The following is a 13,632-nucleotide window of genomic DNA, read 5'->3' as shown; positions in this document are numbered from 1 at the left end:
GGCTGCTGTTTTCTAACCTTCCGCCCTCCGGGGAAACCTCCCAAAAGACGCTGCGGCTCTCATGCACCTGCCTTCAGTTGGATAACCTGCTGTTTGGTGGCATTCCATGAAGTGCACACGGATCCCCGAGAGTTTGCTCCTGGGACCCTGCTGGCAGCAGTGGTTCTGGGGCCGCCCTGGGAACATCCCTGGGTGTTCTCCCGCGTGCTCCGTGGCAGGAGTGTCCTGCACACACAGGAGAAAGCTTCCATGGGCACATGAGTTTGTGAGCTCCTGGGTTCCACAAAGCTCAAGGGACTTTGTGCGGGACTTCTCAGGGCCTGTCGTGTGCCGGTGTGGACTGTAGAAGAGGCATTCTCAGGAACCTCTTTTCTGTGGAGCACTTCGTGGGATTGGGGTTCCAGAGCCTGTCAGGATGGGTCTGTGACATGCTGCCTCTGCAGGCTCCCACCAGGGGCTGGGGAAGGGGTGAGCCCCGTGGGGCCGGGAGACAGCCGAGTGACCATGTGCCTCCTCCCCAGGCTGGAATGAACTGCTCATCGCCTCCTTCTCCCACCGCTCCATCGCCGTGAAGGACGGGATCCTCCTGGCCACCGGGCTGCACGTCCACCGGAACAGCGCCCACAGTGCAGGGGTGGGCGCCATCTTTGACAGGTCGGGGGGGGTCCCAGGAGGGGCGAGGGCGCTTTGCTCACCTCCACCGCCAGGCCAGCTGAGTTCGGTCGCCTCGGCCCCCGTGCACGTCCTGCCTAGTAGTATTTCAGTGCATGAAGGGTGCGCACGTGGAAAACAGAGAAAAGCACAAGGAGGAGGCTCAGAGCCCCGTGCCAGCCCTGCCTCGGGGGCATCTGTAACCACAGGGAGCACTTGGCCTGTCTCCCTCCAGCTCCTCTTTTTTCACGATCCCATGTATCTCTCCGTGGGAAGGAAAGCTTCATTTCTTTTTAAAGCGATGACACCGTAGATGCAGTTTTGTAAAAGTGTCAATTCCAGTTGGCACATCGCAGGCTGTGTGAGGCTGGCACGGGAATGCCGTGGCAGCCCGGGGCGTGGTGCGGCCTAACGCCTGTCCCCGTGCAGGCAGGGGTGTCGGACCACAGTGCTTCCCGCCTCCCAGCGGAGCGTGGGCTGCACCTCAGCCGCTTCTCAGGGGACACACTGCAGGAGCAGCACTGGCTGCAGAGCCCACCCTTGTCCGGGCCTGGGTGGTCCGTGACCATTCACGTTGCCCTCCCAGAGCGCCGGCCAGCTCGGCTCTGCCAGGCGAGGCAGACGGTAGCTTCCTTGTCGCTATCGCTGCCGTCTTTCTCCACGAGTCCAGAGAGCCCACTGGGCCTTCTGGGGACCGGATGTCAGCTTCAGCCGAGCAGGAAGGCTGGGGAGGGGCGCTGTAGGGTCCTTGGTCAGGGGTCTGCAGCACAAGGAGCCATGGGTGGGAGGAGCAGGCCACCTGGAGAAGGTGGCCCCTGAACATGAGAGCCCTCACGTTAGAGGTGAGTAGAGGTCATGCACTGGCACTTACAGGGGGACGGATGCCCCGGCAGCAATGCCCCAGGGGGTGGTTCAGGTCCCCGAGTCCTGAGGGTGGTCCTGGAACTTGACCTCCATGGGATGTGCCAAGTGCAAAAGGGTTTGTGGCCACAGATGGTGGGCAAACGCTAGTTTAAACAGTGTCCTCGAGGGTCTTTGCTGCAGGACTTGTCAGGGCCTTTAAGAAGTTAGTGTACAGGAGGGTCCCCACGGGGGCTGCAGGGTGTGGTGTTTATTGCCCACAGCAGCTTCTTTAGAGGGGTACTGGGGATACGGCTTTGGGAAGCGAAGCCCCAGCCACTGGCCCAGCTGACAGTTCCTTTGGCTGGCTGGTAGAGAGATGGCAATGACAGAGGTGGACGGTAGCTTTCTTGTCGCTATCTCTGGGGTTACATTCTCTGGGGTCCCAGAGCAGTGACTACAGAGGCCCAGCATTTCATCGCCTTTTGTGCAAGTGGAATGCAAAGTCTTTGTCCTCAGTGGCCCAGGCCGTTTCCATGCCCGCTGCCCTGCCCCTCTGCAGCTGCGTGTCCCTGCCTCAGAGCAGACATCGGAGGTCCCTTCCAGCTCCTGTTCTGTCCCACCCTGTCCTCCGGGCTCCTACAGATGTCCCAGGAATCAGCCAGGGCACTCCCCATTCTGCAGACCTTCAGGGCCCACCTTGGCCCACAGGGGAGAGCCCAGGCTCCTTAGGCAACCATCCAGGCCCCACCTGGTCACCTCCCTTTCCCCTGCTCTGGCCCACCCTCAGTTCCTGGACACAGCAGTCAAGCTTTGGGGTTGGTGGGCAGCCTGCTGAGGCTAGGGGGTCCCAGGACACTGCAGAGGCCGATGGGATTCAGAATCCAGCTGCAGGAGTGGGGCAGCTGAGTCTGAATCTGAGAACGCCCCCAGCGTCTCCATGGAGGGTACTGGCAGGTTTTCCCTGTGTTGAGGCTGGTGGTTTTTTTTTTTTTTTTTTTTTCTGGTGATAAGAAGTGGACATGCCTCCCTTTGGCAGGCCCCACCCAGGGAGATCAGGTCCTGGGGAAAGGTCTCTTCCTGGACTGAAGGGAGCGGCTGGGGCTGTGGCACGGGCAGGGGCTTTGCCTCAGGTGGTGTTAGGTCCGCAGCTGAGGAGGGACAGTGGTGGGTCTTGCTGGGCTCAGGGAGAGTGGACTCTGTACCCCACGTGCAGCTCCAGCTCACCTCAGCTTAGCTGTCACGTGGTGCCTCCTTAGCTTCTAGGTTCCCAGAATAAAGCCCCACAGGCAGACCCTAGAGGGAGAGGAGAGGAGCCCACCCTCCAGGCAGGGGTGGCACCTGGGCCCAGGTTCCAGCCCACTTCCTCTCAGGCTGTCTGGCAGTCCTTGCCTTGGCTTGGCCCATCTCAGCCACCCTCCAGCCACGCCGGGCTTCCCAGAGACGTTGGGTATTTGGGGTATGGCCTTGGTGAGGACCTCGGCCTAACTGGGATGGGGTGTCTGCCCTCCTCCTCTGCAGGGTGCTGACGGAGCTCGTGTCCAAGATGCGGGACATGCAGATGGACAAGACGGAGCTGGGCTGCCTGCGCGCCATCGTCCTCTTCAACCCCGGTATGGCCTTCCTGCCTTGAGGCTCCTGGCCCCGTTCTCTGGTGGGGCAGAGGCACCTGGGCCTCCTCCCGGCTGCACCTCTTGGCTGTGGCTGCACATGAGGCCAACTCCCGCTCTCCTTGAGCTCAGCGTGCTCCCCTCCCAGTGGAAGTGTGGCCATGCTGCCTTCTGCTCACCTTGAGGGCCCACCAAGGGAGCGTGGCCCCTGGGCACAGGGGGACCCAGCAAGGCACCTGTCATGAGGGGCTTGGTGGTGCTGTCTGGGCTCCCCGGTTCGCAGCGTTCACCATTGTGCATCAGAATCCAGACTCCGGAAGTGGCCGGCTGTGGTTGTGAACTTCCAGTGCTGAAGTTTGGGAGCCCCGAGCCCTGCAGGCTGGGGATGGGGTGGGGATGGGTCCAGGCCTGCCAGGTGTTCAGAGACGACCAACCTCATCCCTGAGCCTCGGGTCCAGGGTGTTTCTGGGGCTGGGCCCCTGTGGTTGAGGAGAGCAGGGCTTGGGGCTGTGGGGCTGGAGCTGGGCACAAGCCTGTGGCCGACGGCTCTTCTCCAGCCTCTGGGTTCTCGGCTTGAAAAGCCTCCCAGGTGCTACTCCTTTGCCCAAATGCTGACACGTGCCTGTTTGCTTGGCACCCTGCCGGCCATGGGCGGGCTCTTCACGCTGCTGCGTAGGGCTTGCCTGCCCAGAGCTTGGGATTTAGAGGGTCACGCCCACCAGCAGGTGTCCCTGGCACATGAGGACAGGAGCACGGTGGGTCGAGGGTGTGGGCCACTTCCTCTGGGAGCTGAAAGTTAGGGGTCAGGGGAATAGGAGGCACGGAGGTGGGGTGGACTGGTGGGGGCAGCCCAGGCAGGGTCTTGAAAGTCTTGCTAAGGCTGGGTTTTCTCTTGGGGCCACAGGCAGCCAAGTCCCAAGGGGTTCCAGCTGGGAGGGAGCTATGGATTTCTGTGTTTGGAAACTCAGCTCATTGCGATAGGGGCGGGCGGCTGGGGTGTGGAGGGAGAGGTTTGGGGCTGCCGTGGGGAGCTCACCTGGGCCGTGGTGGAGGGAATGGAGCCCTCTTGGCTCCTGGCCCTGACCTTGCCCTTTGTCAGACCTGGCTCTGAGGGACCGGGCCGGGATGGAGACGGGCATCTTCTTGTGGGGGGAGCTTGTTTCCAGGGACGTTTTATCACCCAGGCTGTGCATCCGGGCCATAATCCTGCCAGCTCAGCGGCTGAGTCATGCCACGGCTCGGCCTGGCCCAAGGAATCCCCATTCAGGTCCTGTGTGGTCTGGTTGCTAGAGCTGGGGCACCAGCGGGACCGGGGCATGGGCTTGCAGGGAGGGTGAGATTGGCACAAGCAGGGTCTAGGCACAGGCTTGCAGGGATGGCGAGGAGACCAAGGCACAGGCTGGCAGGGAGGGTGAGGAGACCGGCTGGAGCTGAGGCAGCTCAGGGAGCCAGACACATTGCCAGGGAGCCCCAGGACACGGGCCAAGGTGGCATTCACATGGGGTCCCTTGGCCTTGGAGGTGTTTGGTGGCTGCAGTCTCAGCCTCTGTTCACTCTGGGCTCTCGAGTCTGGGTCGAGCTCAGCGCTCCGCGAGCGTGCCGAGGATGGTTTTCCTCAGGGTCTGGGTGCTCCTGGGGGCAGCAGTGACAGCTCCCATCCGTGTCATGGGGCTGGGACCCAAGGGTAGCAGAGGCCTCCATTGTCTCTCCCAGTTCCCATGGCGGCTGGAAGGCAGCAGATTCCTGACACTTTATCGATGGGGAAACCAAGTCTCTGGAGGTCAAATAATTGACCCAAGGTCACATGGCTGGCAAGTGGCAGAGCCGAGCTTGGACCCAGAGCAGCCTGGCCTGGCCATGGATTCCACAGTCATCCCCCTGCCACCAGACTCTGGGAGAGCGGGCGGGGGCGTGTCCAGCAGCGTCCCTCACACCACCTGCTCTGCCCATGGTGGGGCAGCTTGGGAGACCCCACACAAGCCTGGGTCCTGGGGGCAGGTGCCTGCAACACACCGAGGTGAGGGTTCTGACCCGTAGCCTCTCCTCCTTTCAGACTCTAAGGGGCTCTCGAACCCAGCCGAGGTGGAGGCACTAAGGGAGAAGGTCTACGCGTCCCTGGAGGCCTACTGCAAGCACAAGTACCCAGAGCAGCCGGGAAGGTGGGTCCCGCCCTGTCCCACACACACCCCAGACCTGGGCTCTTGTCTCCAGAGCCCCCACCTTGCTGCAAGGCTGTTTTGTGTGAATGAGAAGGTGGCACCCTCCCCAGGCCCAGCCCGTGCCAGCAGGTCCTGAGCAGGCAGCGGGAGGTCCTCCAGGCCAGTGGGCTGTGGCAGGCACACCCCACAGGCTCACGCTATATCCCCACCGGAAGGATTACTTCACACCTGGCGCATAGTAGGTGCTTGTCTTTGTCAAGTAGGTAGATGAAGCCTGTGCTTCAGCCCCCACTGCGCTCCCCTGCCAAGCAGAACCACCAGAGGTCCGGCGACACCAGCACACAGTAGGTACTTCACAAGCATGTGTAGAGTGGATGGCCAGATGCCCACACATACTAAACACTCTCTACAAGTGTGTACAGAATAGGCAGCCATGGCCCACACGCAGAGCTCATCTTTCTCCCCTGCCCGGCTGTGGGCCCTAGAAGGGCTGGGGTTCTCTCGTTTCTGAGTCCACAGTGCTGGGTGCACAGTAGGTGTCCAGGAAGAGAAACATTTGTGGATTCCTCGGTTTCAAAGTCAGCTCTCCAGATTCTGCCTCTTCTCTCTCAAGGGGCATCTCCTGGCCTCTTGATCCTCAGCCTGTGGGTGGGGGGTTGGGGGAGGTGGGGCCCAGCAGACCTCATAGGACACCCAGGCCCTCCTGCCACCAGCACATACACAGTTAACCGTGTCCCCGCTGCCTGCTCAGCCCTCATCTGGCTTGGTTTAAAGTGAAACTTCCCGGAGGACGAGGACAGGAGGGGGTGGCAGGCGGCTTGTTTTTCCTGGCTTTCTGCCCTGGCCCATCTCGCCAGCTCAGCAGAAAACAGCTTGTTCTCTGGCCTGACTCCAGCCTCTGCGCTGTTTTTGCCTTTAAAACAAGGACTGTGAGGCAACCAACCACAGAGCTTTTCCCTGAAAGGGAGACTTCGTTAATAATTAATGAGGCCCTGCAGGCCCTGGAGGGGCCGTGTGGAGACACTTAGGCCGTGCACAGGGGCCTTGGGGCAGACACGGCCAGCCAGAAGGAACACCTGGTCCCGTCCCCATAGCACCCTGTCCTCAGCGGCAGCTGCTGCCCTCATGCCTGGCCCTGCCATCCCTCTTCCCAGAGCCCCAGACATCCCCCTCTCCCTCTCTGCCAGCCCGCTGGTCCCTGCCCCAGGAAACTCCCCAGGGGTGGGCCAGGCCCTGAGGAACAACCCGTGCTCGCTCCCTCCCCCGCCAGCCTTCTCTGACCAGGCTGTGCCCAACACCAGCAGAGCTATTTCTGGGGAAGGGGTGGCCCTGGTCTGAGGCCCACAGCCCTGCACGAGGTGCTGTGGGAGGCACTCAGGGTGCTGACGCTGTATGGAAAGGGGCTTGCCCCAGTACACAGCTCCCAAGTCAGGCCCGGCTCCACCTGCAGTGGGGGTGCAGCTGACTCCCCCTCCCCCGCCTGATGCCCTTTGACTTCCTGGTTACCCACCATGTGCCCTGCCTGTTCCCTGCGACTCACCAATGTGCTCAGCAGCCCTGTCCCTGACAGGCCCCGCAGTCTCTTGCTGCGATGGCTGCTGCAGCCAGATGCATTGCTGACCTCACACCCGCTCCTGGCTGTCATGGCCCACATTTTTCCTTTTTTTTTTTTTTTGAGATGGAGTCTCGCTCTGTCGTCCAGGCTGGAGTGCAGTGGCAGGATCTCAGCTCACTGCAAGCTCCGCCTCCCGGGTTTACACCATTCTCCTGCCTCAGCCTCCCAAGTAGCTGGGACTACAGGCGCCCACCACCATGCCCGGCTAGTTTTTTTGTTTTTTTTTTTAGTAGAGATGGGGTTTCACCGTGTTAGCCAGGATGGTCTCCATCTCCTGACCTTGTGATCCGCCCGTCTCGGCCTCCCAAAGTGCTGGGATTACAGGCTTGAGCCACTGCGCCCGGCCCATTTTTCCATTTTTTAAGAGACAGCGTCTCGCTGTGTCACCGAGGCTGGAGTGCAGTGGTGCGATCGTAGCTCACTGCAGCCTCAGCCTGGGCTCAAGTGGTCCTCCGTACAGGCATTATGCACCACCACGCCTGGCTTCTGTTTTTCTCTTGTTCTTTTGTAGAGACAGGGTCTCACTGCATTGCCCAGGCTGGTCTCGAACTCCTGGCCTCCAGCCATCCTCCCACCTCGGCCTCTCAAAAAGTGCTGAGATTACAAGTGTGAGCCATCATGCCCAGCTGCCCACAATTTTTCACTTCTTTACAAAGAGCTATTCAGCCTGCCCTAGCCAGCCGCTCTCTGGCCCCTGGCCCTTCATCTCCGTCCTCGGCCCCAGGGATCCCCCTTCACTCTCTCCTGGCTCTGGGATGCCACTGCCCCTGTTTCCTTCTAGCCTCCCCTCCTTCCTTCTGGAGGCTTGGCACAGGCAGATCCGGGGCTACAGACCAGCCTCGGATGGGTTGGGTTCTCACACACAGCCCCAACCCCAGGGAGGCCTCCAGGTGCCAGGACAGAACTGCCCCTGCCCCTTGCCTGGCCCTCACCAGACCCGTTCCCTGCAGGTTCGCCAAGCTGTTGCTCCGCCTGCCGGCTCTGCGCTCCATCGGGCTCAAGTGCCTGGAACATCTCTTCTTCTTCAAGCTCATTGGGGACACGCCCATTGACACCTTCCTCATGGAGATGCTGGAGGCGCCGCACCAAATGACTTAGGCCTGCGGGCCCATCCTTTGCGCCCACCCGGTCTGGCCACCCTGCCTGGACGCCAGCTGCTCTTCTCAGCCTGAGCCCTGTCCCTGCCCTTCTCTGCCTGGCCTGTTTGGACTTTGGGGCACAGCCTGTCACTGCTCTGCCTAAGAGATGTGTTGTCACCCTCCTTATTTCTGTTACTACTTGTCTGTGGCCCAGGGCAGTGGCTTTCCTGAGGCAGCAGCCTGCGTGGCAAGAACTAGCGTGGTGAGCCCAGCCAGGCGCCTTCCCACTGGGCTCTCCGGACGCCCTGCCACACCCCACGGAGCTTGGGCGACTCACAGGGTCTTCGGGCCCCAGCCCTGGAGCTGCAGGAGTTGGGAATGGGGCTTTTGTTTCCGTTGCTGTTTATCGATGCTGGTTTTCAGAATTTCCGTGTGGCCCTCCTGTCGAGTGACATCTTCATCTGCTCTGAATACTGGTGCCTGGCCAGCCTGTGGCAGGTTCCCCCTCATCAGGAGGAGGGGACAGCTGGGGGCGCAGGCTGGTGTGTCGTCAGCAAAGACCTCAGCCGCCTCGGGGATGAGAGGGGACTCGTGGGGCCAGCAGGCTGCCCTGTGCTCTGAGTGAGGGGGAAGTAGCCCCTTTTTCCAAAGATAACTCACGGTTTTGCCCTTGAGCCAATGAGAACATGAGCCACCCTCTGTGCAGGGTTTTGGGGCCACCTCCAGGCTGCAGGGACAGGGGTCACTCACCACCCCTCAGTTTTCTCTCTGCTTTGGTGTCCTGGTTTCAGACTCCCGGCTCCCTGTTCAGACCGGAGTGCCCTGGCCCCTCCCCAGCCTGAGTCTTCTTGCTCTGAGGGCTGGGCCGAGGCTTGTCCTTGGTTCCTGCAGGGCTGGCCCCGGCTCGGGCGAGTAGGGTGTCACCACCTCACTGGCCTTGCTGGAGGCACAGGGCTCTGCTGACCTGCATCCATCCGTGAGGCCCGCGGGGATGGGAGGGGAGGAGGGTGGCCTGTTGGTTTCCCTCAGAGGGGGCAGGTGGCCTGGAGACAGAGGGGCTCAGGAACTGGGAGCCTCGTGGGTGGGGCAGATGCTCCGCGGCCTGGAGTGGCTCTGTGGGGGCATCGGTGGGACCCCCGCTCAGGCTTTCTCTCTGGCTGCCAGTTGTGTCTGAAAGACTCTTGGAATCTGAGAACCCTGAGTTGCAGCGCCCTCGGGCCTGGGCCACACGCAGGCCCTGGTGGGACCACCCAGCCTGGTGGTGTCTCCGGATAGCGTTGTTCACCCAGAGCCTTACTTGGGAGCCTCACTGAATGTCTGCTCTGGTTGAAGGTGGTGGGGGCTCAGCCCCGTGCGGCCCGGCGCTCCTCCCACAGGCTCTGCCCCCGGGCTCTGGTGGTGTGGGGACCCTCTCAGGTTGAACTCGCCTCTTTTGCACTGGAAGGCCCTCCCCTTTGGCCTGAGTACTTTTCCTGTTCATGCCTCAGTCCCGTGGACCCAGCCTTTGTCAGTCGCAGGTGCCTGAACAGGGGATGGATGGGGGGATACAGGAGGGGGGTCTTGTCTTCCCGGGAGCAGTCTAGGAATGACGCGGGGGAGTGGGTGCCTTCTCCGAAGTCTTAGCCCGCCTGGAGCATGGGGCTTCCTCACTGGGGAAGGGAGCTGCCTAGGAGGTTGGACTGGGAGGCAGTGGCTCGGAGAGGCAGTTTTCCAGTCTCGGTGGGGAAGAAAGTGTCCATTCTTTTCCTTCCTGGATCTCCCAGCCAGAGCTGAGCTGAGGCACCGGGGTGGAGCCTGCAGCTGAGTCTGTGCCCGAGACAGAGGCTGTCAGAGACTCCACAAGCCTCTCCTTCCTGTCCCCCTCCACCCCTGCCTCCTTCCTGCCCCCCTCCACCCCTGCCTTTCAGCGTCGTGGATCCCCAGAGGCGGCCCCCTGCCCAATCCACCATCCCGAGGCAGAGTGTTGAGCCTCACACCTGTACCGGGTCCCTGGCCAGCTGGGCCCCTCCCAGGCACTGCCAGGAAGCCACAGCCGCCCCTGGGGGACGTGGTGGAAACGGCAGGAGGGTGCAGGCACTCTAGGGGCCCCAGTGGTGGGAGCGTGAAAGACCCAACGCCAACACCTGGTGCCTTCTGCAGCCAGCGCCCACCCATCCGTGCCCGGACCCTTGGGAATGCCCGCGGCTCCAGAGGAAGAAGCCCAGGGACGGGCCTTCATGATGGGGGGTTGGCTTCTTCTTGGGAACTTGGTCGTTTCCGGCACTGGCTAGCTGGCTGGATGTAAAGCACTGAAGCCCCCCCGCCCCGGGCTGCCAACCCCTGAAAGCAGAACCCGGCCTCCCTGGCCCCAGCAGCCTTACCCACCGCTCCACGTGTCCTGGGCTCTTCTTGCCCCTTTCTCATCGGCCTTGTGGTTGTGCAGACAGTGCTGTGGGTTTGAAAAGGTGACGCGTGGGGAGTGTGGCTCATCACTGAGTAGAGGTAGAGTTTCTGTTTAACCAGACCTGTATAGTACTATTACCAATCCGGTTCAATTAAGGTGATTTTTTGGTAATTATTATTTTTGGTGGGACAATCTTTAATTTTCTAAAGATAGCACTAACATCAGCTCATTAGCCACCTGTGCCTGTCCCCGCCTTGGCCCGGCTGGATGAAACGGCTTCCCAGCAGGGCCCCCCCCTTCCCAGCGGCTGCTTCCTGGGCCCCCAGGGGCACTCCGGCAGCTTCAGGCAGGCGCCTCAGCTGGTCACCTTCCGGCTTTGCCGTTCAGATGGTGCTCCTGGGCTGAGGAGTGAAGATGCCACAGAGCTGGGCTCCCCTAGGCTGCGTCGGGCACGCTTGGAAGCTGGCCTGCCGGGACCTTCCACCCTGGGGCCTGTGTCAGCCACTGGCCCTCCACACCCCGGAAGCATACGACCTCTGGGAAAGAGCCCTGACCTTCGGTTTTCCAAGCACGGTGTTCCCCAAGAATTCTGGGCTGGTGGCCTGGTGGCAGTGCTGGAGATGGCCCCCAGCCCCTCCCCATGGGGCACCCAGGAGGGTCCTGCCAGAATGTGCAGCCTGTGGGTAGTCGGCTGGTGTCTCTGTCGTGGCGTTGGGGTGCGTGACCTGGTGCCCGTGCACGCGGGTGTGTGGTGTAAACATGTATGTGCTGTACAGAGATGCGTGTGGAGAGAGCCGCACGCGAGTGCCACGCAGGAGAGGCGGAGCGGTTACCAGTGTTTTGTGTTTATTTTTAATCAAGACATTGCCCCTGTTTTCCTATAAATTTGCTTCGTGTAAGCAAGTACATAAGGACCCTCCTTTGGTGAAATCCGGGTTCGAATGAATATCTCAAGGCAGGAGATGCATCTATTTTAAGATGCTTTGGAGCAGACAGCTTTAGCCGTTCCCAATCCTTAGCAATGCCTTAGCTGGGACGCATAGCTAATACTTTAGAGAGGATGACAGATCCATAAGAGAGTAAGATAAGAGAAAATGTCTAAAGCATCTGGAAAGGTAAAAAAAAAAAAAATCTATTTTTGTACAAATGTAATTTTATCCCTCATGTATACTTGGATATGGCGGGGGGAGGGCTGGGACTGTTTTGTTTCTCTGCTTCTAGAGATTGAGGTGAAAGCTTCGTGCGAGAAACGCCAGGATGGACGATGGCAGAGGAGAGGGCTCCTGTGACGGCGGCGAGGCTTAGGAGGAAACCGCCGCAATAGGGGTGTCTTCCTTGGGGGCAGGAGGGTGGGCCTGAGGCTTTCAAGGGTTTTCTTCCCCTTTCGAGTAATTTTTAAAGCCTCACTCTGTTGCGTCCTGTTGCCGGCCTTCCTGCGACTGACTGTGAAACGCTTCCCCGTACGATTGTCTCTGAAACATCGTGGCCGCAGGTGCCAGGGTTTGATGGACAGTGACATTAGAATTGTCGAAAAGAAACATGCAAAGGAAGAAACGTGAGAGGAGAAACAAAATATGAGCGTTTAAAATACATCGCCATTCAGTTCGTTTGTTTTGTGTGGGGATGTTTTTGTCTGGGGCGGGGGTGCCCGCCATCAGTCCCCACCAGCCCGCTCTCCCTTCCACCCCACCCGCTGGTCCTGTGCGGCAAGGCCGGCGTCCTCTGTGGGCCACATTCTGGGAGTTCTCTCCCTGTCCACTGGGCTCTGCTGCTCCTCCAAGGGGCAGGGGGCTGGGGCCTCCACGAGGGTGTCTGTCAGCAGCCACGGGCACTGGGCCTGTGGGTACCTGCAGAGTGCGAGTGTTCCCACTTGTCCCTCACCGGGCTGCCTAAGCATCCACACCTCTGCAGCCATGCTGGCCTGGTGGGCAGGAGGTGAATCCAGAGGGCCAGGGAACATACGATGTCACCCAACTGCCCCCATAATAACAAATTAATGATGCCCCATCTACACTGTCTACTGTGATAAATGCCCTCTGTCTCCATGCTGTCTGGGGCTGGGCTGCTCCTGGCCTGAGGTTTAGTGGTGGTGCCCGGGGCCCTCTCATGCACCTATGTCCAGCCAGGCACCCTCCACAAGAGGCACCACACTGAAGATGGGGAGTGGGGCTCTGAGGGTCCAGGTCCTGCCCTGTGGTGGTGGGCAGAGGGCCGTGAGGCCTGTACCCAAAGCAAGGGTGGCTCCCGGGTGAGAATTAAAATGGAAGGGCCTGCCACCTGAAGGGCAGGGGCTTCCTGATGGCACTCCCCTCGTGAGCACACACACACACTTGCATGCTCAAACACCTGCACAGACATGCTCACATGCACCCTTGCACCCATTCATATGCATGCACACATCACATGCTCGCACACATGCTTTGGCATGCATACCCATGCACAACTGCTCCCACGTGCACACGCATGCGTGCCCGTGCAACCACTCATACACACTTTCATATGCACGCACCCATACACACTCCCATGCATCCACACTCGCAAGCACATCCATACACTCCCGTGCACACTCCCATGCACACACCCACACTCCCACGCACACACCTACACTCCCATACACATTCCCACACTCCCATGCACACACACCCGTACACCCCCCACACACCCATATGGACTCCCATGCACAAACCCATATTCCCATGCACACACACGTACACACCCATGCACGCTGCCGTGCACACATACATGCTTTCATATGTACACCAATAATCCCATGCGCACACACCCACACCTGCTCATGCCCACACCCATACACACCCCCATGCACACACACCCATACATGCTCCTGTGCACACACGTACACACCCATGCACGCTCCCGTGCACACATACATGCTTTCATATGTACACCAATAATCCCATGCACACACCCATACATGCTCCTGTGCACAAACACTGACACTCATGAATATACACGCTTGCACTCAGCCCTGAAAGGATCGACAGAGCAGTGGGGGTCGTGGGGGCGGGGCTGAGCCAGCCTCCCTTGGTGGAGTCAGGACCCCACACCAACATTCTCCCTCTTCCTGGGAGTGGCGGCTGTGCCCTGAAACTCTGGACCACTCCCTGGCCCTCAACTGTGGCTGAATGGTGGGTGCCACTGGAGTCTGGACTCACTTTGCCATCTTAGGAGCCGCTCTGGGTCCCAGCTGCGGATCCAGAGGAGGCTCCCCGGGCTGCACACCCTCCTCTGCCAGGGCCTCGGCTCTGCCCACCAAGACCAGCCTGGGCTTCTCCAG

General features: G+C 60.4%; 1 protein-coding gene and 2 pseudogenes across 9 annotated transcripts in view; all 3 read left to right on the top strand.

The window, feature by feature from the left end:
• The window catches only part of RXRA (retinoid X receptor alpha), a 119,778-nt gene extending 107,832 nt beyond the window's left edge, over positions 1-11,946 (top strand). For all 7 annotated transcript variants that reach the window (XM_033238620.1, XM_033238623.1, XM_033238621.1 and 4 more), the window contains 4 exons: positions 522-654; positions 3,013-3,104; positions 5,155-5,260; positions 7,826-11,946. In XM_033238620.1, the coding sequence (XP_033094511.1) occupies positions 522-654; positions 3,013-3,104; positions 5,155-5,260; positions 7,826-7,973 (479 nt within the window). In that variant the 3' untranslated portion in view covers positions 7,974-11,946. The remainder of the gene's footprint in view (positions 1-521; positions 655-3,012; positions 3,105-5,154; positions 5,261-7,825) is intronic.
• On the top strand, positions 8,641-11,944 carry LOC117099192 (annotated as a pseudogene). The gene has a single exon (XR_004443733.1). The product of XR_004443733.1 is annotated as an uncharacterized LOC117099192 (transcript).
• Positions 9,540-11,944, top strand: LOC117099287 (annotated as a pseudogene). The gene is made up of 3 exons (XR_004443742.1): positions 9,540-9,552; positions 9,862-9,932; positions 10,777-11,944. The product of XR_004443742.1 is annotated as an uncharacterized LOC117099287 (transcript).
• Positions 11,947-13,632: the final 1,686 nt, after the last annotated feature.

The sequence above is a fragment of the Trachypithecus francoisi genome, unplaced genomic scaffold (assembly GCF_009764315.1).
Source record: "Trachypithecus francoisi isolate TF-2019V2 unplaced genomic scaffold, Tfra_2.0 Lachesis_group16, whole genome shotgun sequence".
NCBI lineage: Eukaryota > Metazoa > Chordata > Mammalia > Primates > Cercopithecidae > Trachypithecus > Trachypithecus francoisi.
Note: the sequence above shows the minus strand (reverse complement) of the source record. Positions and strands in the feature narration are given on the sequence as shown.